Below are 23,960 nucleotides of genomic sequence, written 5' to 3'. Positions count from 1 at the left end.
TAGTGCTGCAGAAACCCCACGACACAGTGGTGGCAAGGCCAACATTTCTCCCCAAAGAAAATTCTTTCTCAGTCCTTCCTTATTCTCTCTGCTCTGGGACCTCTAAAACTCCAGTGCAAACAGTGTTCCAGCTCTCAGACACTTCTTTTGTGAATTCTGCAGGGTTATCCCCTCAGCAGTAGGCATTGAGAGAATGATAATGAAGGAACCCATTCCTCACTTCCTTTGTGTTGATGCTCTGTAGCCATTAGGGTGAAACTTTCTGCCCAGATTTTTTTCTTGGCACTGGCCTTGTCCTCCCTTATCCAGAGAGTAGACTTGCCCATGGAGGAGGACCTCAGAACTCTGTCACCTGACTACATGAACTTTCTAGACTTGGAGCTTTGAGGAGAAAACTGAGTCAAAGGTTGGTTCCTAGAAAGGGCGGGGAAATTTAAGCCATCTCTGGTGTCTAAGTTCTTTCCCTTTCTCCTCCCATTTGGAACGAGGTCATTGGGGACAAAGCACATCTGCTACCCATACCCGTAGCATTTGTGCAGCCTCTACAAGAGTGCCTGCCCCACTTAACACTTGGATATCTAGCTATTTTTAGGTTTGCTTTATGTTCCAGTGTACATTTCCATCTCAATGCCCACTGGGGCCTTTTGCCTTTGGTTACACTTACAGTGTTATAAACCAGAGCTTCTCAAAAAGCTCTCCTAGTGTTCCTGTTAAAAATGAAGATTCAGACTCAATGGGTTGAGAGAAAAGCCCAAGTCTGTGCATTTTAAATCAGCTCCCAGGCAATGCTGATGCCGCCAGTCCTGGACCACATGCTGAGAAGCCTGGGTAGTTCTGCCTGGCAGAACCTGGGGAAGCTCCTGGAAGAACTGGTCAGGCATCCATACTGACGCCTCTAGGCTCTCAATAGTAATAGTGATAAAAATATAGAATAATTAGTGCACTGAAATATATTCTAATCAGGTTTGGCAAAAAGAAAGATGAATTCAGTGCATGGCTCAAGGAGACTTGGGAAAGGGAATAAAAAGTAGAGAGAGCAGTGCAGAATACGCATAGAACGTGTGGGGCTACCTGAGAATTCTCCAAAGATTCTGCTGGATCCTATTTAGCTTACGGGCCAAAAATAAGCCTTGTGTGAGATGAAATTGATCCAGTGGGTGGCTGTCATTGGAATTCAATCCTACATATAGAAAAATCCTCTTTATGAACATGAAAGAGCATGTGAGACTGTGTGGAGAATAGAAGTGGTAAGGATGTCTTTTTAAGTAGAATTTTAAACAGAAAGTAATGGCATGTTGCTAGTGAATTTAATGAGGAAGAACCCTGGAGTCTTTGTTAGTATCTTCTAATAAGATAGCACATGTTTCAAGAATTTTCAAGGTCAGATAGTTCTAGGAACATGAACACGTTGATTGTGTAAGAGTAGATTTTCCTATGGAAATCATTTACTGAGTGACTAATCGTTTAGGCTTGGAACAAACCTAGCCAGAACACTAGATGATAAAATACCCTTGGTTTAAAGCTTCCCATTCTTTAGTCAGTACATAAAGAGTGTCTCTATGGCCCACTCATTCAGGAAGACTGTCACAGCTCAAGAATGCTCATTCACACAAGCAGTGGGAGTTAGTGACTTATGCTTCCTAATCCGGGAGCAGTTGTCTCCTATGCAAAATTTGCGTCAGGAACAAACTATAAATACTAGAAGAGTTTTCCCCACAGCTTCACATTCGTGCCGTGCTGTTTTATGAAAAGATTCATGACGTCTGGATGAACTAGAGAACTTAAAATTGCCCTTGAACTGGCAGATTTAGATTTGGTGTATTTAGGCCAGGGAATGTAGAGAAAGGGAATTCCTCCAAATGAGTAACATTGAAAAAATAAATGCCCCCCCATTTGCCCCTCAGGCCATTTGTCAGTACCCAGTTCTTGTCCTGGGAGTGAGAGGGGAAGTTCCACCTGCTTTTCTGACTTAAATAACCGTGAAGTCTGGTTTGGCTATAGGCTCATACTAATCATGATAATTAAGATTTATACTTAAATAGCTCTTTATGTCTCCAGAGCACTAATGTTAATTAATTATGCTTCCCAAAACTCCTGAGGAGTTGCCAGAGCCAATGCCATTATCCTTTTCTGTTGCACGGAAAACTCCTTTGTACAGAAAAAGTGGAGAGACTCCCCGTGCTGCATATGTTAATGGCTGAGCCAGAAATAAAACCCAGGCACCTGAACCCCCAGTGTTTTCAGGCCCCAAGTTCAGCCTGCCATTCAGAAAGGGAAGAGGAAAAGGATCTAAAATCAAAAGGCAGACCACCCCGAGTTAGAAAACACTGTTGACAAAGGACAGTTTATTTGAAAAGACCAAACCTTTTGCCATGGCTTTATCATATGGAATTCTTTGAAACATTTTTTAAGATCACACTAAAGAGAATCTCAAAATAGAATTGAAATTGAAGTCTCTCTGTCTCTCTTTTTTTAGGACATTAAATAGAGACTATAAAAGCTTAAAGGAGGGAAACAGATGTGTCTTCTGGCCTCCACCATTATGTTTGTCTTTGCAACAGAATGAAAAGGGAGCCCTACTGTCAAGCCACCTATCTTCCCACAGTTTTTAAAAATCCTACAAATGTATTTTTCCTTTAACTGTACAGTCTCCCAGTTAAAAAGTCATAAAGATTTACTCATGAAGATTTACATAAAGATACAAGATTTACTCATGAGCCATAACTGAGTTTAGAAGGTGGAAATTAAAGAAGTCCTCATTTAAGCCATTTAGCATCACATTATAAGGATGATGAAGGGCTCTGGTTTGATACTGTTGAGGGGAAAAGTGATTTTAATCGACCATGTTTAGAAGCCTAAGTGCCTGGGGATTCAGACAGGTTTAATGCAGAGCTTTGCCGGGACTGCATGTGCAACTGGAATACAGTCTCCATTATTCCTTTCAAGGAAGTGCTGCAGGCTGAGCTCTGAACCTGTTGTCTTCTTCCTATAGTCACAGACACCATGCCTTAGGTCGAGAACCTACGTACAAGTGACTGTAGCACTTGGAGATGCTCAGCTCTTCAGAAAATAGAACTTGGACATCAGATAAGCAGACATTCCTGCTCCGCGCTCATGTTCTTTAGGTTGGCAAACGGCTGCAGCTCTGGCCCTTGAGTGGACTATCGAGGGAGAATGTGGTCTGTGGCTTGTTTGGAATGCCAGTGGGGTGCCTGGACTTCCCAGATTCCCATATTTCTTTCCAGAGATTCCCTCTGTGCAGCTTTTGGGGTTGGTGCCCCCTCCTGTTGCCTCTGTTTGAGATTTCTTACCCAATGAGAGCTAGTAGGACAGGTTTCAAGGAAGCGTATCCCTTCTCAAATCCCCAGGACAAGTGCATTACTCAAGCTGGATGCTATTCATTTATCTTTCATTCATCCTCTTTCTGTTGGCTTCTTCTCCCTCAGAGATAGTCTTTGCCGTTCCTCAGTCACCTTCCAGTCCTGAATATCGACAGGGGTTTCTGCCCGAAGCATAAAACAATGTTATGTGACAGTCATAGTTAAACTAAGTAAAAGATACCAGTTATAAATTATACTTAATAATAGCAGGATATTTTACAAATTGGACCATTCCCAGAAATCGGAAAGGAAAGTGGTGATGTTTGTCCCTGTGCCTGCATTTAAAATGATGTTACTAACTCCCTCACTATGGAAATGTGAATATCATGGGAGGTCCACTTCACTGAGACATTGCTAGAAGCAAAATGCCATGTGGATGAGCTGGGGCCAGTGGGAGTAACTTGACCCTTGTTTTTCATAAACTCTCAGTCTCTGCTCTCCCTGGGCCAGGCTCCCCAGACCTTTGTACGTGAGGAGGCATTTCTTGATTGTGACGAGTGGGCCCTCATCAGACATAGTACAGTATGCTAGGGAGGGGGAAAGAACCATCATTGTTCCTCCCACCTTGTCTTTCTGTGAGTTTCATAATCTTGTGCTAAATTTGGCTATTCCTGACAGTGAAAGTCAAGTGACAATACATTTCATGCAGCTAGGAAACTGAAGTTAGAAAAATGTAGTGCTTTTCAGAAATTTTAGATGTGACCTGATGGCTTTGCTGGTAAAGTCAGTAGGAAAAGCATGCACTGATAGGCATCAGAAGTCTGGAAGATAACCGGTGTTACAGATTATGGGCTAATTTATGTATTTTAGATCCTACCCCCAAATCCCACTTTTCGATACTTGACTAATTGTTTTGATGTTTTGGATTTTTCCGGGAGTTTTCTGTGAGGAATGTGTTGGGTGTTCCTTTTCTTGTGAGGATGCCGGTGGCACCTGTCAGTCATTTTCACTGAGGCCCTGTCACTGTGTGGCTTAGATAAACCTGGCTCCGCATCCTCACGATGTCTTACTACTTTCTTAGGGAATCGTATCTGTAAAAGTGGGTGGTGATGGGTATGAGGTCTCTGCGGGCCTGAGCACAAGTCAGGGTGACTGACTAGTCCCAGTTTTAGCATTAAAAGTCTGCTCGGAGAAAGCCTTATTTCTGACAAACTGCGGGGATTTGCTTGGGACTATCCCAGTTTTAAAATTTTAAGTCCAGTGTCTCAGGAATCCCCTTGGTCTCAGGCAGTCTGGGATGGTGGGCCACCCTAGTACAAAAGAAGATCCTCACACTTATATCTAAACACTTAAAAATATAAATCAAATTAAGTTATTATTAAATAAAATAGATGATCCTCCTCCAATTATATCTTCATGAGCCAGAAAGTGAGGTTTGAAGTTCGCATTGTCAGACGTTTGGGGTTCCACTGTGGAACACACAAGGGAGGGCCCCCAAACTGTGTATTCATTCTCCCATGTTTAAACTTCATCCCCTTCAACGTACTCTCCATTTGGTGCAGTACAGCTATTGAGATGTTTTTTCTACTGCTCAAAACAGTTTTTGTTTTTAATTTATTATTTTTTTAACTTTAAAAAATGTATTGTTGTTCAAGTATAGTTTTCTGCCTTTTCAAAACAGTTTCCAATATTCATAGATTTTGATGCCTTTTAGTGCTTCTGCTGTTTTTTGTTTCACATTTTCGACATCAGCAAAACATTTCCCTTTGAGGACTTTTTTCATCCAGGGGAAAAAAAATAGTCACTCAGAGTGAGATTGGGTGAATAGGGAGGGTGGGGCACAGGGGTCACGCGTTTTTGGGCAAAAACTGCTGAATACCCAGCACAGTATGGGCAAATGCATTGGAAGAATTTTAAAAATTCACTGAAGCTGAACACAGCCTCTCATAACACCAACTGGTACACTGACACAGATGGGTTCCCAGAACACTCACCCAGCAGGGGAAGCCTGTACTGCAAGGGGCCTACCCTCCAGAAGATAATTCCATGTGGGGGGCATCACCCTTCATAGTGGTTTTGGTAGAGATGATCCTCATCCATGGTCCCTGCTCCATGAGCTATTTGGTGGACATGTGTGAGAGGTAATGAGTGAGCATGTGGACACCAAGCCCATCTCTCCGGGCTCAACCCTCAGCCCTCCCTCCCTTTTTTGTCTTGGGTCACAAGGTGCTCCTACTGGTAGTGGGCCACCAGTGGGATGACAGATGTAGGGGAAAGTTTGGCCAACCCTATCGCATGTATTTGGGGTCTGTGGGGAGGGAATTCTGGGTCCTGGGCACCTGGAGTGAGGTCTGGCAGTGAAGAGTGGGCTCTGGTGGGCAGGCCTTGTACATTCAGACTGTACATTTGAGGGTACAATGGAGAAAGGGACCGGAATGGGATTCCTTAAAGTAATAGGTTACTGAGAATTTCAAAGAATGACTTCCTGGCTTGAGGTTATAGGACTTTTCCTTCAGCAGGGGTAAGAAATCCTCACAGTGAGGGGACACCATTTGGTCCAGAAACTTTGCAAAGGGAAAGGACATCAGCATGTGGATGGCTGCCCAGCAAATGATATGAACAGGGCTGTCCCTGAGATTCACTGAATTACCTCTCAAACTTCAGGGCAGTCTTCAGGGCCCTCCTCTGGAATGTCACAGCAGCTACCAATAATTCTGACAATATATACATATTGCAGCCTGACATGTAGAAATGGCATCTGGGGTAATAAAACTAAAAATGCAGTAGAAATTTATCTGGAATCGATGATTTTGCATGAATCAATGCAGGGCCACTTCACGTGCCGCACAGCTGTGCGCCGTGCAGTTGCAGACGGCGCCTTTCACGCAGACAGCGGCCCACGAGGCGCTTCTGAGAGCTGCACACACGTGTGCAGCACCCCTACGGCAGAGCGCTCCATCACCTGTTTGATTTTTCTCCTGCTAACGTAGATGCTCTTCTAGTTGCACTGTGTTAGAATTTTAATTTAAATATCAGGGCCGTATTTATTTGGTTCTTCATTCAGGCCAAACCTTAATTATTCTCTAGGGGATACAGGAGCAGAAAATGGGCTGGTTTCGCCTTATTTTAAAATGATATTTTTTTTCTGCTAAAGGTTCAAAAGTGAAATGAGAACTGAGTGAGATTTAAGGTTTACAAGTTTTATGTTTTCGCGTGTTAAGTGAAGACTAAAAGCATAGGAAGTAGCTTTGGAAATTTATTTTGTAATCACTTAAATGTTACATCAAAATTTAATTTTCTTTCTAAGTAGACTTTCATAGAGAGACACAGTTCGTTCTGCATGGAGAATAAGTAGGAAATATTTTTTGTCACTAGTTCTTGTTGACAGTGATTTTTAAAAAGATTAAAAAATGTGCTCTGGCTGGTGTGACTCTGGATAGCGTGCTGGCCTGCGAACCAAAGGTTCGGCAGTTTGATTCCCAGTCAGGACAAATGCCTGGGTTGCAGGCTGGGTCCATAGTGTGGGGTGCACAAGAGGCAACCACACAATGATGTTTCTTTCCCTCTCTTTCTCCCTCCCTTCCCCTCTCTCTAAAAATAGATCAATAAAATAAAATTTTAAAAAAGATTAAAAAATGCTACTGCAAATTCTCATGGGACTATTTTAAAGAGAATAGTCTGATCACCTTGGTGAATACAGAGTGATCCAAAAAAATTAAGTGGGTATACTTTGGATTTCTATTTGAGATTTTAATTTGTAATCTCTTATACATAAATAATTTCAGTAGAGAAAGTACATTTATTTTTGTGTGTGTCAGGGCAAAAAAAAAAAGAGAGAAAGGAAAAATGGGTCTGACTATTCAGCCTTCACAGCCTCCTTGAAGACCAAGCAGAGGGCAAGATTGTGTTTTAGATTTCACGCAGGCCAGGTGATAATGAGTTCACTAATGCAAATGGACCTGCCAAAACATTGTTGGAAAGTTACTCCCAAATCATCAGAGAATAATAAGAGTGATACAGAAATGATCTGTCTCTGGGATGAAAACAACCAAAACTGCAGTGAAAATAGCCAACTATGTAACAGAAACAGCAAAAATAAAAGGTCATGATTCATTGATTGCTGAAGTTTTGCCAGCTAAAGTGATTTGTGGGTTTTCTTTATCTTTTTCTTTTTTAGAGGGATGGAGGTTGTGGGACAGGGGAGGGGAACAGAGTTAACATGAAGCAAACTGAGAATTTCAGGTTTTATTTACCTGTTCTATAGAACAATCTATTCACTCATAAAATCTTCAATGTACATTTAGCTCATTTTGTGGGTATAAGATAGTACTTTTCAAACTTTGTACGCACACTTACAGATCTTTGCTTTGTTTTGCTTTTTCAGGTGCAGACCCAAACTATCCTGAGGTAATTTATGAAGGTAGCTATCATGTTGTCTTTATTTTGTATTTACTCAAAAAATTTGTATAGCATGAAATAAATCAACTGAAAGAAGACCTTGAAGTTCAGTTAAATATGCATTTCAATCATTACATAGGCTAAAATAACATTTCAGAAAAAATCATTCAATATTGATGGCCTTTTCCCCTTGATATTTACAGTGCCTGTAAATAGCATTTTCTCTCTCATGCTCTGTTCTTGGAAGTAGTAAATCCATTCTGCTGTAACAGACAATTTGTTTCCATAACTGGGAACTAATTACCTGTTTAAAAGCCATGGCTACCAAGAAAAGGGTAGTGTATCAGTTTCTAGTTATGACAGTAAACCCAATTCAAAATTATGTTTCTTATATAATAAGAAAGTTTGGCTCACAGACAGGACCTCGGAGGTAGGGCAGTTTAGGGTGGGTTAAACCAGCAGCTCAGTCATGTAATTGGAGTCCAGCTTTTATTCATTTCTACCCTCCTCTGCCCATTGTTCTGATTTCACTGATGACTGGCCCCCCTTTATGGGTTATTGAATGCAGTCAACAGAGGGGATACAGTCATTCACATTGATGGGAGAAAGGGGAGAGTTTCTGAAAGGACTCCAGAAGAAAGATAAATGTTTCCAGAAACCTCCATCTGGGCCTCCAGTTGGGCCATGATTCATCTTGCCTCCATTACTGGTAAATGGGATGGATTAACCCTTGACTACCTTAGACCAGCTTCCCTGGAGAATGTGCTTGAACCCCTTGAATAAAATGGTGTTATTTTAGGAATGTGGAAGGGAGGACACCAAAGGTTCACTATATTAACTTTTAACTGAACATCTCATCTGTATTTTGATATTTTAATAAAATGTCGGGAAGTTTTTCCAGTTGTGAGAATCCACCGTTAGCAGATTTTTAAGCCACCTTTCTGACCAGGAGGCCTCTGCTGGGGAAGTGGCAGGTTAACTTTCAAGACTTGGCTCAAACTTTAAGATTGATTAAAAGTTAGAGTAGTTAAAATATTATATTTATGTATTTATTTCATGAAATATTTTATTCTTCAATTTTAATTTTTATATGCACATTGAGTTTTTTATAAATGATTCTGTGTTTATGTGCTTATTATATGTGCATTTAACTTGAGCTAATTTTAACTGGGGATTATGTTGTCTTTACCTGCTTTATACATGGTAAGATATGATTTGTTCATGCTATGGTTTGGATGATTTTGTGCATGTGATTTTTGTGTCCTTGTTTTTATTTGTCTTGATATGGTTTACAGGAAGAGTATCTCAAATTATATCATAAATAAATATGTTTGAATTATGATTTCACATTTTAAAATTATGCTCTGGACTCTTTTCTAGTAATTTCGAGACTTAGTGTCATCTTTCCATTGGCCTCAGATACCACTTTGGGTCTTTGGGTTGGAATGTCCTTATATTAACCTACAGAGACTTAATTTTGCATGAGTGGCTGGGTATGATATGAAGAGGGAAAAATAAGCAAGTAAATGATATCTCTTAGTGTTTGAAATTAAGTTTTAATATATTAACAATGGAAATGGTGAGAATGTAGTTTTACAGTCAGTAACAAAACAGGAAACAGAAAATAGGTGCTTTTTCTGTTACTCATCCAATTTCAAAGGGACTCTCTGCTAATAAACACATAATTTAAATTGGTTACCCCAAGGCTTGTGTGAAAATTCTATCCAGCGAAGTTTAGCTGGGACTGACTTAATGAGGTTGTTTGTTCAGAATACATATTATAGACACCATATCTATTTAGAGTAAAAATACAAAACATTTATATATTTATACAGAACATGTACAGACTTGATCTATAAATTTGTGACTCTTAAGACGATTGATTCTCTTTTGTATTTATATTAAATACTTTATCAGAAAGGGGCATATTCTTGTGTGCAGAGAAAAATCCTAAAGCAGGTTTAGAATTTGACCACAAAACAGGACGAGGATGTAGAGATCTGGGTTGAGTATTGTTCAGTGTTGGCACCGTGCAGCCCCAGCGCCACAAGGGAGTTAACCCGACAGCTGGGTCCCATTCCTCTCTAGCTGGGCTGTCAGCAGTTTGAAATCTTGTGATTTGTCTGGCTTTGTTCTTGGGTCGTACTATGGCCTTGTGTTTGTTGACAGCCTAATGACAACTTCATGGTTACTTCTCTTTCCCTTTTCTCCGATTTAAGATTATGGAACTGTAGCAAATGACATCGGGGACACCACGAACAGAAGTAATGAAAATTCTTCCAGAAACAATGATAACAAAAGGGGCCGGGAGCATCTCTCGGTGAGTGAGACAGAGAATTATTTCCTAGGTTGGTTCTCAGCATTTTGGATGCCTGCATGTTGCGGGTAGCTATCATATTGTCTTTATTTTGTATTTTTTCAAAATATTTGTCTAAAATTAAATAAACAACTGAAAGAAGACCTTTGGAGCTGCTTCAGGGCAAATCTTTCAACAGGACGTTTTTATTGCTCAGATGGAAACAGGGCATTGCAGTTCGGCGAAACTAATGGAAAGGTTTAAGAGCAGTGATAAAGGTAGCCTCTGACTTAATGCTGGAGGTTCCTGTTTTAAATATCTGAGCTGTAAGATATTTAATATCTTCTGTATAATATCTTCATTAGAAGAGCAAGAAAGCAGCTTCCTTGTATAGGCACATATATAATTAATTACTTTTATCTTCCACACCTCTCTGCTTAAATATTTTAATAAAAGTGTTAGTGCCCACCACATGTAAGGATATATGTGGATATATGTAGGAGAATATAAACAATATGAATGAAACTAAGGTCCATTCTTTTTGGAGCTTGAAGTTCCGTCAGTGGTTAGAAATGTGAACACTAGCACTTCGTACAAATGGAGGAGTGGTGTGTGGTTTGAGAAACAGAAATAGGGGGCAGGCGCTCTGCCCCTTCCTGCTGGGAGGGCCAGAGGAGTCTTTGTGGGACAGGTGGCATTTTCTGTGGCCTGTGCAGCATGCCTGGGATTTGGACAAAGAGGAACAGAAGGGAAGGGATTTGAGGTGTGTGAACAAGAGCCTGCAGACTGGAAAACAGTCTTGATGGAAGGCAAGGCAGACGAAAGGCAGCAGTTGGAGGCAAGGTTGGAGAAGTTGGTTGTGCCAGGTCGTGAGGTTTTCAAACACAGGGCCAGGTGGTTAGATGCACTGCGCAGTGAGGAGACACTGAAAGGGGCCTGTGAGAGCCCCAGGGTCACAGGGCTCCCAGGTTCTGTGGCAGGGCAATCTGTCAGCTGCTCAGGTAAAAACCCAGTACGATTCCTCCACGTCTCCCTTTCTTTCACTTGCAGTGTGCTCCCAGTTGCCCATCCTGTGAGCTCTGCTTCCTTGTAAACTCCAAACCCATCCGTACGTCCCCACCTGCACTGCCACGGCCGCAGGCTAACTCGAGGGTTGGCAAACTAAGGCCTGCCAGCCAAGCTCTGGCTCATGACCTGTTTCTCTGAGGTCTGAAAGCTAAGAATAGTTTTTATATTTTTAAGTGGTTTGAGAAAAAAATCAAAAGAAAAATGATTTATGACACATAAAAATTTTATGAAATTAAGATGTCTGCTCATCAATAAAGTTTGATCAGAATATAGTCGTGTCTGTTTACATATTGTCTGTGGCTCCTTTTGTGCCACAATGGCAGGTGGAGTAGCTGCAGCAAAGACGGTGTGGCCTGCAAAGCAAGAAACATTAGCTGTCTGGTCCTTTACAGAGAGAGTGTGTGTCACTGCTCATTCATGGATGACTCTGTCCCCCTTCTGCCTTGTCTGCCTCTCACACCCTTGTCCTCTTCCTTTCTCTACACAGAAGCCTGAGTGACCTTTTAAAAACACAAATCAGATTGCTCATTTTCATTCTCAGAATCTTCCCCATACATCGTCATAAAACTTTTATTATAAAAGCCCAACTCCTCAGAGTGGGTAACAAGGTCCGACATATCTTGCTGGCCTCTGTCTCTGACTTCATCTCCCATATCTCTTCAGTGCCCACCAGCTGTATTTTTAAAACACTCTCTTGCAAGCTCCAGGCTCACTGTCATCTCAGAGCCTAGCATTTGCTGTCGTCTTTATAAAGCATGCACTTCCTGCAGGTCATCACATGACTTATCAAGGGTGTCAGCAGGCAGCCATTACCCTGTTTTTTTTCTTCTGAGTCGTTATCCATGTCTACAATGACCTTGCTTGTTTATTTGTTTACTTGTTTAATGTCTTTTTCCTTTCCCTCAATTCTTGGTCAAGATTTTTCACAACCATATCCCCAGCTACTAGAATAATGACCAGCACCTAGGAGGTCCTCAGTAAACAATCAGGCTGATAAGATTCTTGGTGAATGCTATAGACCGGGGTGGCAGACAGAGAGATTGGAAGTGGCCTGATGAGTTAAGGGTCTGGTACAGTAATAAAAAGGTGTGGAGTGTATTTAAACCAGGGCTATGGCCATGACAATGGGAGGCTCACAATATGCTCATCCCATATAGGGAGACACACACATATTTCCACAGATGACTATATGCTTTACATCAAAATATACTTTATAATAAAATAGCAGGACAAATGCTGTGGTAAGTCAAAAGTGGAATGCCTTCATTTCCTGCCTTGTGCAATTATTTCTGTTTTTCTTCTCATACTGAACCACTTAATGTATTTTGGTTTAAGAAAGTTGTGTGTGTCCATAGGCATTCAAGAGCACATGTTAAGCCCACAGGCATCCCAGTTACTAATAATTATGTCAACTTACATTTTTCTCCTTTGAATCCAGACATTAATTTAAGTCCCTAACTGGCATATCTCACCCCAGCTAATCCCCCACACAGAGACACTCTCACCACAACACATTCACAGTACATGAAATTGCTTTTTATGGAGCCATTTTTGAGGGAATTATTATTCCCATTATCATAAGAATCTTTGTTTACTAAAGGATTCTCTACATTTACAACTGCTTCAACAGGTTTAAATATTTGTTGGCAGACCATTAATTGCTTTTCAGCAGTAGACCCCCTTCTCATTTTCTAGGTTGGATGAAGCATTCGTTAGCCATGTAGAAAAGGCAGGGCAGATATTCTCACTGCCAAGTGTAGATGAGGAAATGGGGGCTTGGAGAAGCGGAGGCTCTGTCCTAGCTGGTAAGGTGTCCTGCGAACAGAAGGCCTCAGATCTCCTGAATACTAGTCATGTGCTTTCTGAAGAGACAAGAGGCTGCCATGGGACTACAGAGAGGTCCTGGAACTCAGGCTAGGTGCTTTAACCTTTCTCCATCCTAGGTTTCTTATCTATAAAATAGAGTCGAAGTTTGTATCTTTAGGTATTCTTTGTCTACCTGCAGAAGTCTGGAATCTAATAATAGGGTAGAGAACTTAGAGCTAAAATACTGATCTCACCCTGGCCAATGTGGCTCAGTTGGTGGAAGTGTCATCCCATAAACCGAAAGTCATGGTTTGATTCCTGGTCAGGACACATACCTAGGTTGTGGGTTCTGACCCCGGTCAGGGCGCATGTGAGAGGCAACCAGATAGATCTTTCTCTCTCATATCAATGTTTCTCTCTTTAACTCTCTTCCTTTCTCTCTGAGATCAATAAGCAAGTCTTCAAGTGAGGATAAAATTTTTAAAAAACCCAGTGATCTCTTTCCCATGAAAATGTTAGAAATAAAGTTTTTTTTTAAATCGCCAGAATTATTAGACAAATTCAAGGGAAATGACCTTGGTTAGAACAAGTTGATCCACAACTAGCTTTTCAGGAATCATTACCATTTGGTTTGTTTATAGACTGTGAAGAGAGGTTGGTGTATACTCAGACACTTGCAAAAGCTTTCTGTGGGGAAGCCACTCACAGCTGAAACACCAGAGAGGAGAATGATTACACTTTCGCTCTACTATGGCCAAGTGCTTTCCATGTGCTTTTTTTCTGTGTTCTGGGACTTCTTTAATGCTGTTTCCATCTGACATCAGAGAAGGTGTTGTAGAAGGATTAGCCATGTGCTTTTATTATCCTGGCTTCACTCTCAGCCACATGCTTTGGAGAGAAAGTATAATGAGTAAATTGCAGGATTTATATTTGGGCAGATTTTGGTTCAAGTGCCAATATTCAAAGGTGTGATACTGGGCTGCTTATTAAATGTTTTCTTAATCTGTTTTATTATTGTTATGATTATTATGATAGTTGACATTGATTTATTATCTATTGTAGACAGATACTGTTCCAAGTTTATCTGTGTCCTGTTATCTGTGTTAACTCATTGAGAATTTATAATCTGCAAGGTAGAATTATTATATTTCCTTCTTTACACATGAAGATCATGAGATGCTGAGAGGTTAAGTAATTTTGAAGCCATGTAGCTAATGAATGGTAAATCTAATTTCAAAGTCAGGAAGAAAAAAAATATATATATATTTTAAATCCTCACCCAAGGATATGTCTACTGATTCCAGACAGAGAGGGAAGCGAGAGAGAGAAACATTGATGTGAGAGAAACACTGATCAGTTGCCTCCCATATGCATGCACCCCATCCAGGGACCAAATCTACAACCTAGGCATGTGCATTGACCTGGAACCAAACCCGGGAGTTTTCAGTTTATGGGATGACACTCCAGCCAACTGAGCCACACCAGCCAGGGCAAGAACCCATATTCTCTCTCTTTTTTTTTTTTTTTAAGATTTTATTTATTTATCTTTAGAGGGGAAGGAGAAAGGAAGAGAAACATCAATGTATGGTTGCCAATAGTGTGTCCCCTGCTGGGAACTGGCCTGCAGGGAACTGGCCTGCAATCCAGGCATGTGCCCTGCCTGGGAATTGAACTGCGATCCTCTGGAAGAACCCATATTCTTTGTGGGGGCAACTTTGCCTTCAAGTGCCCCTGTCCATCATGGATGAAAGTAAACACTACTAAGACATGACCTGCTTGGGGAGGAGAGGTGGCCAGTTTCTCAGAGAAAAAAATGCCAGGAGCCCCTTCCTCCAGGGGCTTTTATTGGGTTGTAATACACAGGAATGTAGGGCAGCAAGGATCAAAGAATAGATGACATTTCAAAGACATCTGAGGGCTTAGTCTGAGTCAGTGTCTGTCACGAAAGGGGGTTTGCAGAAACTTTGGGAGACATACTCATTTCCTGCTCGGACCCTTAACATATGAATGAAAGTACTCCTAGCAAAGCAGGTTTCACAGGACTTTTAGGAATTCTTTCTTATGCCAATTTCCCCTGGATACCGCTCTGGCAAGGCAAAGAGGGGCACTCCTCCCCATACAGGTTTTCAGATTTAAGGGGATTAGAGCCAGGAAGCACTTCTCCCAGAGGACATGGGGACTCAGGCTATGTCACATAGCTGGGGGGCAAGGGTCCATTGCTTCCTCTTTGTCACAGCCCCCCGAGTTCTTCCACAAAGGCCTCCCAAGTGATTGAGTCTGGCTTAGGTTGCCCCTCGCTATGAGGAGTCTTACCATCATCAACACTGACCGTGCTTTTGGGGGCAGGGGAGTAAGCTGAGGTAGCATTTGCTACCAGAGACAAGCTTTTGTCTCCTGTGGCTCACATTCCAGAGGTCGCTCGCTCATCCTTAGCCATGGGGGGTAGTTATAATTCCTGAAACCAGGCAGAGCAGTTTCCAACAATTCTTAATCTTTACTCTATACAGCCCTCACTGTGAGATAGGTGTATCAGTCAGGATAAGCTATGCTGCAGTAATAAAAATTCCCAAATATTAGTGGCTTAAAAAAACAAAGGTTAATTTCTTGCTTCATTACATGTATTAGCAGGGGGTTCTATCAGCCTTGTCCTTATTGCAAGACTAGCTAATAAGCAGCCACCTCTTGGAAAAGCAGCATTTAATATGGTAGAGATGAAGAGAGCACTAGAGCAGTCCTCAGCCTTGGCACTAATGACATTTGTTATTGTCAATGACTAAATCTTTGTTGTCGAGAGGGGGGTGCCCTAGGCACTTTAGGATGTTTAGCGGCATCCCAGGCCTCAACCCACTAGGTGCTAGTAGTACGTTTCCCCTAGTTGTCACAATTCCAAATTGCAAAGTGTCTGCTGGGTGCCATATTTTCTCTGTTTGAGGACCACTAGCTTAATGTAAGATCTTGTTGTAGCAATGAAATCATCTGCCTTTTCAACAAATATTAGCCACCTCCCAGTTTAGAGAATCAAACTTCTCTTGGGAGCAGAGCCTTGAAGTGAGCAGTAGGAATGGCAGGAGATAGGCAGCCCTGCATCCACCTTTGTTTCTAAAATGTTAGTGTGTGTTCATTAGCTTCATGCGTGGGTGCCTCAGCAGCCCCCAACTCAGGGTCGTGACAGGGCTCACAGAGATCTGCCCTTACGCTCTCTACTTGCATAATCCACATCTTGCAATTACATTTTTAAATTTTAAAAAGCCTTTTTATTGACCTCTATCATACATACAGAGAAAAGCTCATGTTATACATGTATAACCCAATGATCTTTCACAAGTGAAGTCACCCGCAAGTGCCCTCTTGCTCCCTTCTGGGCCTACTCACTGCTCCAGGAGACCCTGACTTCTAAGAGCAACAATAGCCAATCTAAAAAATATTTTTGTTATGAACATTTTTTAAACATGTACCACAGTAACAAGAGCAGCAAGATGAATCCCATTATATCTTTCACCAACTTCAAAAATTATTAGTATTTTTTATTCATATTTTTCTCTTCCCTTCTTCAGCTAGGTAGGTAGGTAGATAGGTAGGAAGAGATAGAGATATATTCAATATCTACATGTATAACTCAACATAGATATATTACATGTATCTGTACATATGTCAGTTACATATATCTGTATCTTTATATAATATTAATTAGGTAGCCATTCTATAGCCTTAGCTTATATATATTTTTTCATTTGTAAAGTAGGAATAATAATAGGACCTCCATTCTTCATTGTAGAGTTGTTGAGGATTAAGTGAATTGACGTACATACAGTTCTTAGGAGAGCAAGTTGTAGTAAGCATTCCATAAATATTAACTGTCATCACCTTCATCTTCTGGGTGGAGGGAACTCGTTAGCAAGGCTGTAACTGCTCTCCCTCCCTCTCTCTAGGTCTATGCTGTGGTGGTGATCGCCTCTGTAGTGGGATTTTGTTTGCTGGTAATGCTGTTTCTGCTGAAGTTGGCAAGACATTCCAAGTTTGGCATGAAAGGTAAGGAGGGTTGTGTTTATTTTACTGCTTATGTGAAATCATTTTTGGCTTATGACTAATGCTAATTACCACTAAAGAAGGAAGCAGCTTGAATTACAATCACTAGGTTTTAAGGCTGAAAAATAGCAACAAGGATATGATACTACAAATCAAGACAAAGGAAAATAATGTTGATTACTCAGCACTACCCACTTTCCAATGAGGACAGTTGTCCCAGAAGACACAAAACTGGTTTCTTGAGTATTGAGGGACTCATGATGACAAAGGTAAATAGTACCCAAGTTTCCCTTTTGTTTCAGAAAGGCAGGCAAGGCTCCGAGGCAGTAGGCTAGTGATGGATGATGTATTTTGTGCAGAAAGGATCTTTCTGCTGTTCATTTTGACTCCTAGATCTTTTGTGGTGTGCTTTTGGTGCTGCTACTGCTTTTTCAGGTTCTCATCTTTTGAAATTTGAATGGTGCTGGGAAGCAGAACAATAGCCATTGGTGGTGCCTCAAAGCTTTATGAATGAGTGACTTTTCTTTTAAAGTGGAAAAATTCTGAGTGCTTGATTAAAAATTAGGGATTATGTTGCCCAACAATAGATCACTGGTCTCTTTTAGAGAGTAAAAATTAATTTTAAGGGGAGACTTGTTTATATGTTCTCATTATAGTCAAGAGTTTTAGTGGTTTAAGAGCATTTTCTGAGAAGTTTAAAGTAATATTGACTAATATGTTATTGTTGAATTTTGTGTGGTCTCTTATGGATAGCCACTACCTTGGGAAAACTGTGAAGCAGGTTTTATGGTGTCTTAGTCGCATTGAAGAGAAAGTCTGGTAGGCTTCCTTGATCTGTATGGTTTATTACAACTACTGTTAATGTGTCTTGTTTACTTGGAAGAGAATGTTTAAGTAGCTAGAAGTTGCCCAGTGTACGCTGAGCCCTGGGGTGGATCGGATCTGTTCCTGATGTTTTCCTACTCTCTCTTTGTTGACGCCTGTTACCAAGATTTCCAAACCCAAGATGAATGAGGGAAGTAGTGGCAAGCTGGAGCTCAAACCCACCAAACCTCTACCTGACTCCTCTTTGGTCTATTGACTCTTGACATTTCCTTTGGAGGTGGAAAGATCTCTCATTTTCCAATTATGACTGAGCCTTGGGAAAGGAACTATATACTACAGTGATTTTAATTAATCCTATGGTGGTGGTTCACAAACTGGCCTTGGCATCAGAAACTCCTGGAGGGCTTGTGGAAACAGATTTCTGGGCCACCCTGAGGGTTTCTGATTTAATAGGTCTGCAGTGGGCCTAAAAATGGTCATTTCTAGAAGTTTGCAAGGGATGCTGATGCTGGTGTTGTTTGGATATCTTTTAGAATCACTGTTCCATGGGATAAGCATGGACTACCCGCTCTCTTTCTGAGTGTGACAAGACACGGGAGAGGCATTGCAAACCAAACTTACGCATTGTCCCGCACACCTTTCTGGATCCACCTGTTCAGCTGGCACCCAGTCTGTGTCAGGCTTTTGCTCTCTGCATGTCAGCCACCTACCATTACGTGTTGCCGTCCTCATTCTGATCAGGGGCTTCCTTTTCTTAGAAGCAGTTGGAGTGGATGGTCCCAGGCATAGATTTTTACTGGAAGTAGCCATCTTCTAGCTCTCTCCATTTCTTACACTGAGAGTTCAGCTTGAGATCCTTCTGTCTGATAGGCTCTTCAGGGAGGGGATAGTCCACGTCCAGGAAGCTCAGCGACAGCTTTGAGAACCTCTTTCCACCCCAACTTTGTATTAGGAAAATGACTGATTGAATGATCTCTGAAAGTTAGCATATTCCCTGTAGCTCAGTGGAGGAGAATTGGATTCAGGGAAGATTATATTCATACAGAGACTCTGGCACTGAGATGGCGACAGTATTTTATTTGGATAATTTGGGGCGATCACTGATAAGGCACCTACATTTTACACATGTAACCTAAGGGCATTCTTAATGGATTATAAGAAAAATTTTGCTTAACTTTGTAAGAGAGCCAGTAAATGATTTCCTTCAGGCAGCATGCTTCACTCTCTTAATTCTAAATATAAATTAAATCATTTAAAAAATTTGTCTCAGAGACTCACATTCTTATTTAGAATAGCTACTTTTTCCATGTTTAGCTGCATGCCTATCTGTGCCATCATTTGAACAAAACTGTCCTGTGCTGAGGTTGTTGGTTTACTAGTCAGATGCTGAGTTGGCGCTTTTGGGGGTTCGAGCAGATGAGGCTCACGCAATGAGGACACGTGAAACTGCTTAAAGGGTGGTGTTTAAAAATTCATGTAAGTTAATGTACTGTAAATGCTATCAGCGCTACGATTACTGCTGGAAAAACATGTCTGAAAAAGGGAAGAAAATGTAAAAACACTGTTATACTTCCTGAAATAACTAAGAAATATGTCAGTTGTGATTTCTGAGTAACCAGGTATGAAATGTGCATAGTCTTGGCCAGAACCAATGGGTCGAGTCCAAGTGAGTTATTTTAAGTGTAATTCCTGCACCTTCCAGGAGATTCTGTCCCCATTCGTGTTCCCTGTCCTGCAGGCAGATTGAGGCAGAGGAGGGCTGCCAGCGCACCCACAGGCAATTACATCTTCTTACCCATCCCTAGCATTGCACACTTCAATCTTAAGCATTGACCATTTCAATCCGTGATTATAAACTACAGTTTAATACTACTGAAGGGCCTTGGGTAACACAAACCAGAAACCTCTTAAAATCACATCATGGCTGAATACAGGACCACTCCAGCCTCACAGATTGACCTGAGAACCCAAACATTATTGATGGCATTGCTTCCATGGGAAGGTGATCTTTATATTCCAAACTAGGGACTTAAACCTTGACTTTAAAATACAGCCAACAGGCTGTGGTGCATTCTTTGGAGATGAGTTTATGTGACTGTAAGCTTCATAGGGTTTTTTCTGTGTTCTGTTGATTCACCATAACCAAATGCCAGTGGTGTGGTGCCATCTAGAACAGGTAGGCCAGACTGTGAGCCCCACGGTGACAACATTCATGCTGGTCTTTTTCATCACTACTTATCCCGTGCCAAATGCACAGTTGGCACCCAATAAACATTAATTGACTGAATGAATGATCACAGAGGATTTTCAACTTTGCCCATTTTAGTTTGGTAATTAGAAAACAGTATTTGGAGTACAGCTCATCTGTGAATGGTTAAAGAGAGTTTGGGGGGCTTTTCTAAGTTTCTGAAGGGCTCAAAGCCCTCCCCACCTTTTGTGTTCAATTATTCCAGATCATTAATGACCATACACGGGAGTTCATTTTGTTCAGGTTTTGTCTTATGTTCTCACATGCTATTTCAGATAATTGTTGTTGTTTAAGTTAAGAGAGTTCACTTTGGCTCTCCATTTTTGCACACAAACATCTTCAACTTCTGCCTCTCTGAATGTGTGGCCTCGGAATATGTGTCTTTGTCCTGCTCTAAATCCAGCAGAAGTGGCAGCTAGTGGCTCCCATCTGCATGTTAACCTAGAACATATCTTGCATTATTGCTTGATATATTTTAAACGTCTTGTTTCTATGACCAAGAAACTACTGGCTGTGTTTTGGAAATGATGTCAAAAGGTAGTTTACCCCAGTGCATTTTTCCATGCTCTTTTCTGTGCCTTTAAACTGCCCTATTGCTTTTTGGTCAAATATCTAGTTATCATAATTGCAGAAGTTCCAAATAAAGCTCTCCTGTTAGTGCTTGGCCATTTGTATTGGGATCAATCATATGTGTGCTTACCATTGATGCACAAAATGTGGAACACATGTATCTAATTGTAGGTCTGTACATGTAGAAATTGATATGCCTACATGTAAAAGCATATTTTTGTCCATTTTTTAAGGCTGCCTCTGATTTATTTTAATTTTAATTTCCACTGAAACAGGCCAGAAAGGTTTTTCCAGAGCAGCTTTATTGCCCAAGGAACAGGCAACCAGGCCTCTGAGTGCTCTCACTTGTGTTTAGCTCTCATAATGCTTCCTGGCTCCCTTTGCTCCTTGAGAATGTTGAAGTGCCCATGAAGGGGAAATGCAAGCATCTGGGAGCCCAGGGGCTGCCCTGGCTTCCAAGAGTGCTCCATGTGGGGAGCCTGCCTGATGGTGTTGATGGTGTACAGGGCTGGAAAAAATATGAGAGAGCCAGGAGGGTGGAGGAAGCTTGGCACTCATCACGATGGTAAGAATAGTTTTGGCCATCAGCTTTGTGTTCCTTGCATTTTGTGATGAAAGTGCACATATGATATCTGTTCCCTGGGTATTGATGTATCTTTTGTCTTTCTAGACTAAATACCTGAGGGACACTAAGAAATTCTGCAGGAGGCATTGGAGGGGGAAGGCTTTCTCTCATTTCGAGTCAACAGTCTCTGTATTTCCTTTGCATTCATTTCTGCTTTTGAGCGTAGATGTTTCTAACTAGTTACTGACCCAACAACTACACTGCCTAAGAATGCAGAGCCATGTGTTCTTAAGTTCAGAGTCAAGGTCCAGAGTTTAAGTTTCTTCTCTTATAAATGATCTTCTAAATATCTTTCAACAGCAACCAAAAATTTGGCTATTTAAAAATAGTCATAAACATACTGGGGCCAAAGCTAAAGAGGTCAAAGGTTAAAGCCTTTTCTATGAGCTGAAAACAATTCTGGAAGGCTTAGAAGGTTGACTTTAACAGATATTTGGATCGACTTTTAAGAGGGAAAAATGTGACCAAAAGCCAGAGCCAGTTGTAGAAACATCTGTAAGGACAAACTGTTTTCCATATGCCCCCCACCAATTCCCACCCCACTATTTTTAAAGACACAAACAGCATTAAAAAATTGTAAGAGTAACACATGAATCAATTCTTATTTTTCACAATTTCAAGCACTTTGGAAATAGATAGAACTAAAAGTGGACATTTCTCTTCTCAAACCATCTAGAGTGCATAGGTTGTATGAATAAGAAAGTATATAGCTTCCCTTATTATATAGATAATCAAGTAGATATATTCATTTTTGGTTTCATAAAGAAATTATAATGCTAATTTTGCTTGCATCTTTTTTTCTTTTTAATATTTTTATTGTCAGCACTATTACAGATGTTCTCCTCTTTCCCCCACTTTAAGGGACCCATTTGCCTTGTAGATCTTACCATGTTAGTACTGAGGTCTTTACTGTGTTTTATTTAGTGGTGTTTTTGAGTAGTCTGGTGTCAGGCTACTTGTGTGTGAAACCTGGTTGTGTCCATCACAAGGTGTGTGACTTTGAGCAAGTTTCTCATTCTTTCAGGCTTCAGCAACTATTGAGGACGATAGTTGTATCGACCTCATGAGATTGTGATAAGACAAACTGTGTTTACGTGAGTGAAGCACTTGGAAAAGTTCCTGACACTTAGTAATTATTATACAAATATTGACTATTATTGTTGTTGATGAATTGTGATTTATTTTCTCCTCGGAATGGACATTTACATTTTAATAAAGTTGACAGAAAATTATTTCAAATAATATCTTATAGTTAAGACAGATACTTGGAAATGGATTGGTGAGAAAAATGTGTATATTTTAAATATTGATATTAATAGATTACCTTGGAAAAATGCTTCATCAATTTATACTCCCACCAACTCTTTGTTTATACATTCATCTATATTAGATATTATCAGTCTTTTATATTTTTCCAATTCAGTTAAAATGCTATTTTGATTAATAGTAAGGTTAAATAACTTTATTATGTGAAGAATAAGAAGCATTTATTTTTACTTGTTGATTTATAGACTTATCTTACAAATTATATACACACACACACACACATATATATATATATATATATCAATCTTTCAATGATTATATATGTTGCTCACATTTTCTTCTATTCTTGACTTTTTAATAGTGTCTTTGGAAAGAAATATTTAGTATGGAAACAAATCTGTTCCTTTCTTACATTTTAGTTTCTGTGTCTTACTTATTAGGAAGGCCCTTCCTACCCTATTTCTTTCACCAGTTTTGCTCTGTGTATGTTTTTAAAATTAGACCTTTAATCTTTTTGAAAAAAATTTAAAACTTAATGGGAAGTACTCTTTCTTGTTCGAAGCTGCATGGAGAAAAGACATTTGAATGATTCAGTGTTACATTTTCCACGAGACCAAAAGTATTGTTTTGTCTTTCTGGAGTTAAAAAGCCACTAATAAAAAGAAAAGGAAATCTTGAAGAACTTAGTGATTAACTCTTTTTATAAAGTAAGTAATGAGCATTGTTGATTCTCTTATAATGAGGGACTGTGAACCTCAAAAGTAGTAGGACAGAACATAGGTTTTCACACCGTTTTTAACTGCCCTTCCCTCCAGCTTCAGAGGGAGCTTCAAGTATATCTTACGCTCTCTTAGCAGAGAACAAACTTTTAAAATCAAAATCAAATTCTCAGAAATTTTAGAAAAAAAACATCATTTGAAAGAGCTATCTGGTAATTTGACAGATTGCAAATTTATCAAAAGAAAAGAATTTGCCCAAGCATTTCTTTCCTGTCATTTAGAGATATTAGCAAAGTGTTTTCTCTGTATGTTCGATGGAGGGAATGGGAAGGTCTTCTTTTACTTCTTTTAGGGCAACATTTGAGTCATGTCTCTATAAAGACAAAGCATGCTTATTTTTCACAGCATCTTGAAAAGGAGTAAAAACTTTTAAGAACTGGCCAGATCACCCAAGACAGAAATGGAAGAAACAGCTTTTCTTCCCTTAGCTTTGAAAGTGCACTAACATTGAACTTATAAAATTTCTGGTTGCCTGGGGGCATCCCACACTTCCGGTGTGATTCAGGGGAGATGCCAGGTTTGCCTGTAACATAGCAAGTGCTCTCAATATTGTATAGGGACTTTCCATATTCCTAGTTTCACTAAGAGGTGAAGGGTTCCTTAAGAAATTAGATTTTGTATTTAAGAGGTAAAAATTGTTACCCTTTCTTTGGTCCTTCATAAATCCTATAGTGAACTCATGTTGATCTTCTTGCACAGATGGTGGCGTACTTTAAAAAGGATTTCCCGAATT

General features: G+C 40.4%; 1 protein-coding gene across 2 annotated transcripts in view; it reads left to right on the top strand.

Annotated features, from left to right (window-relative positions):
* The window catches only part of LOC119060018 (BDNF/NT-3 growth factors receptor), a 137,596-nt gene that overhangs the window by 60,509 nt on the left and 53,127 nt on the right, over positions 1 to 23,960 (top strand). For both annotated transcript variants that reach the window (XM_037159909.2, XM_053656503.1), the window contains exons 10-12: positions 7,705 to 7,740; positions 9,938 to 10,038; positions 16,818 to 16,917. In XM_037159909.2, the coding sequence (XP_037015804.2) occupies positions 7,705 to 7,740; positions 9,938 to 10,038; positions 16,818 to 16,917 (237 nt within the window). The remainder of the gene's footprint in view (positions 1 to 7,704; positions 7,741 to 9,937; positions 10,039 to 16,817; positions 16,918 to 23,960) is intronic.

This window comes from Artibeus jamaicensis, unplaced genomic scaffold (genome assembly GCF_021234435.1).
Source record: "Artibeus jamaicensis isolate MK-2021 breed Jamaican fruit bat unplaced genomic scaffold, CSHL_Jam_final scaffold_1964, whole genome shotgun sequence".
NCBI classification, from domain to species: domain Eukaryota; kingdom Metazoa; phylum Chordata; class Mammalia; order Chiroptera; family Phyllostomidae; genus Artibeus; species Artibeus jamaicensis.
The sequence above is the reverse complement of the archived record's forward strand: the minus strand, read 5'-3'. Positions and strand labels throughout refer to the sequence as shown.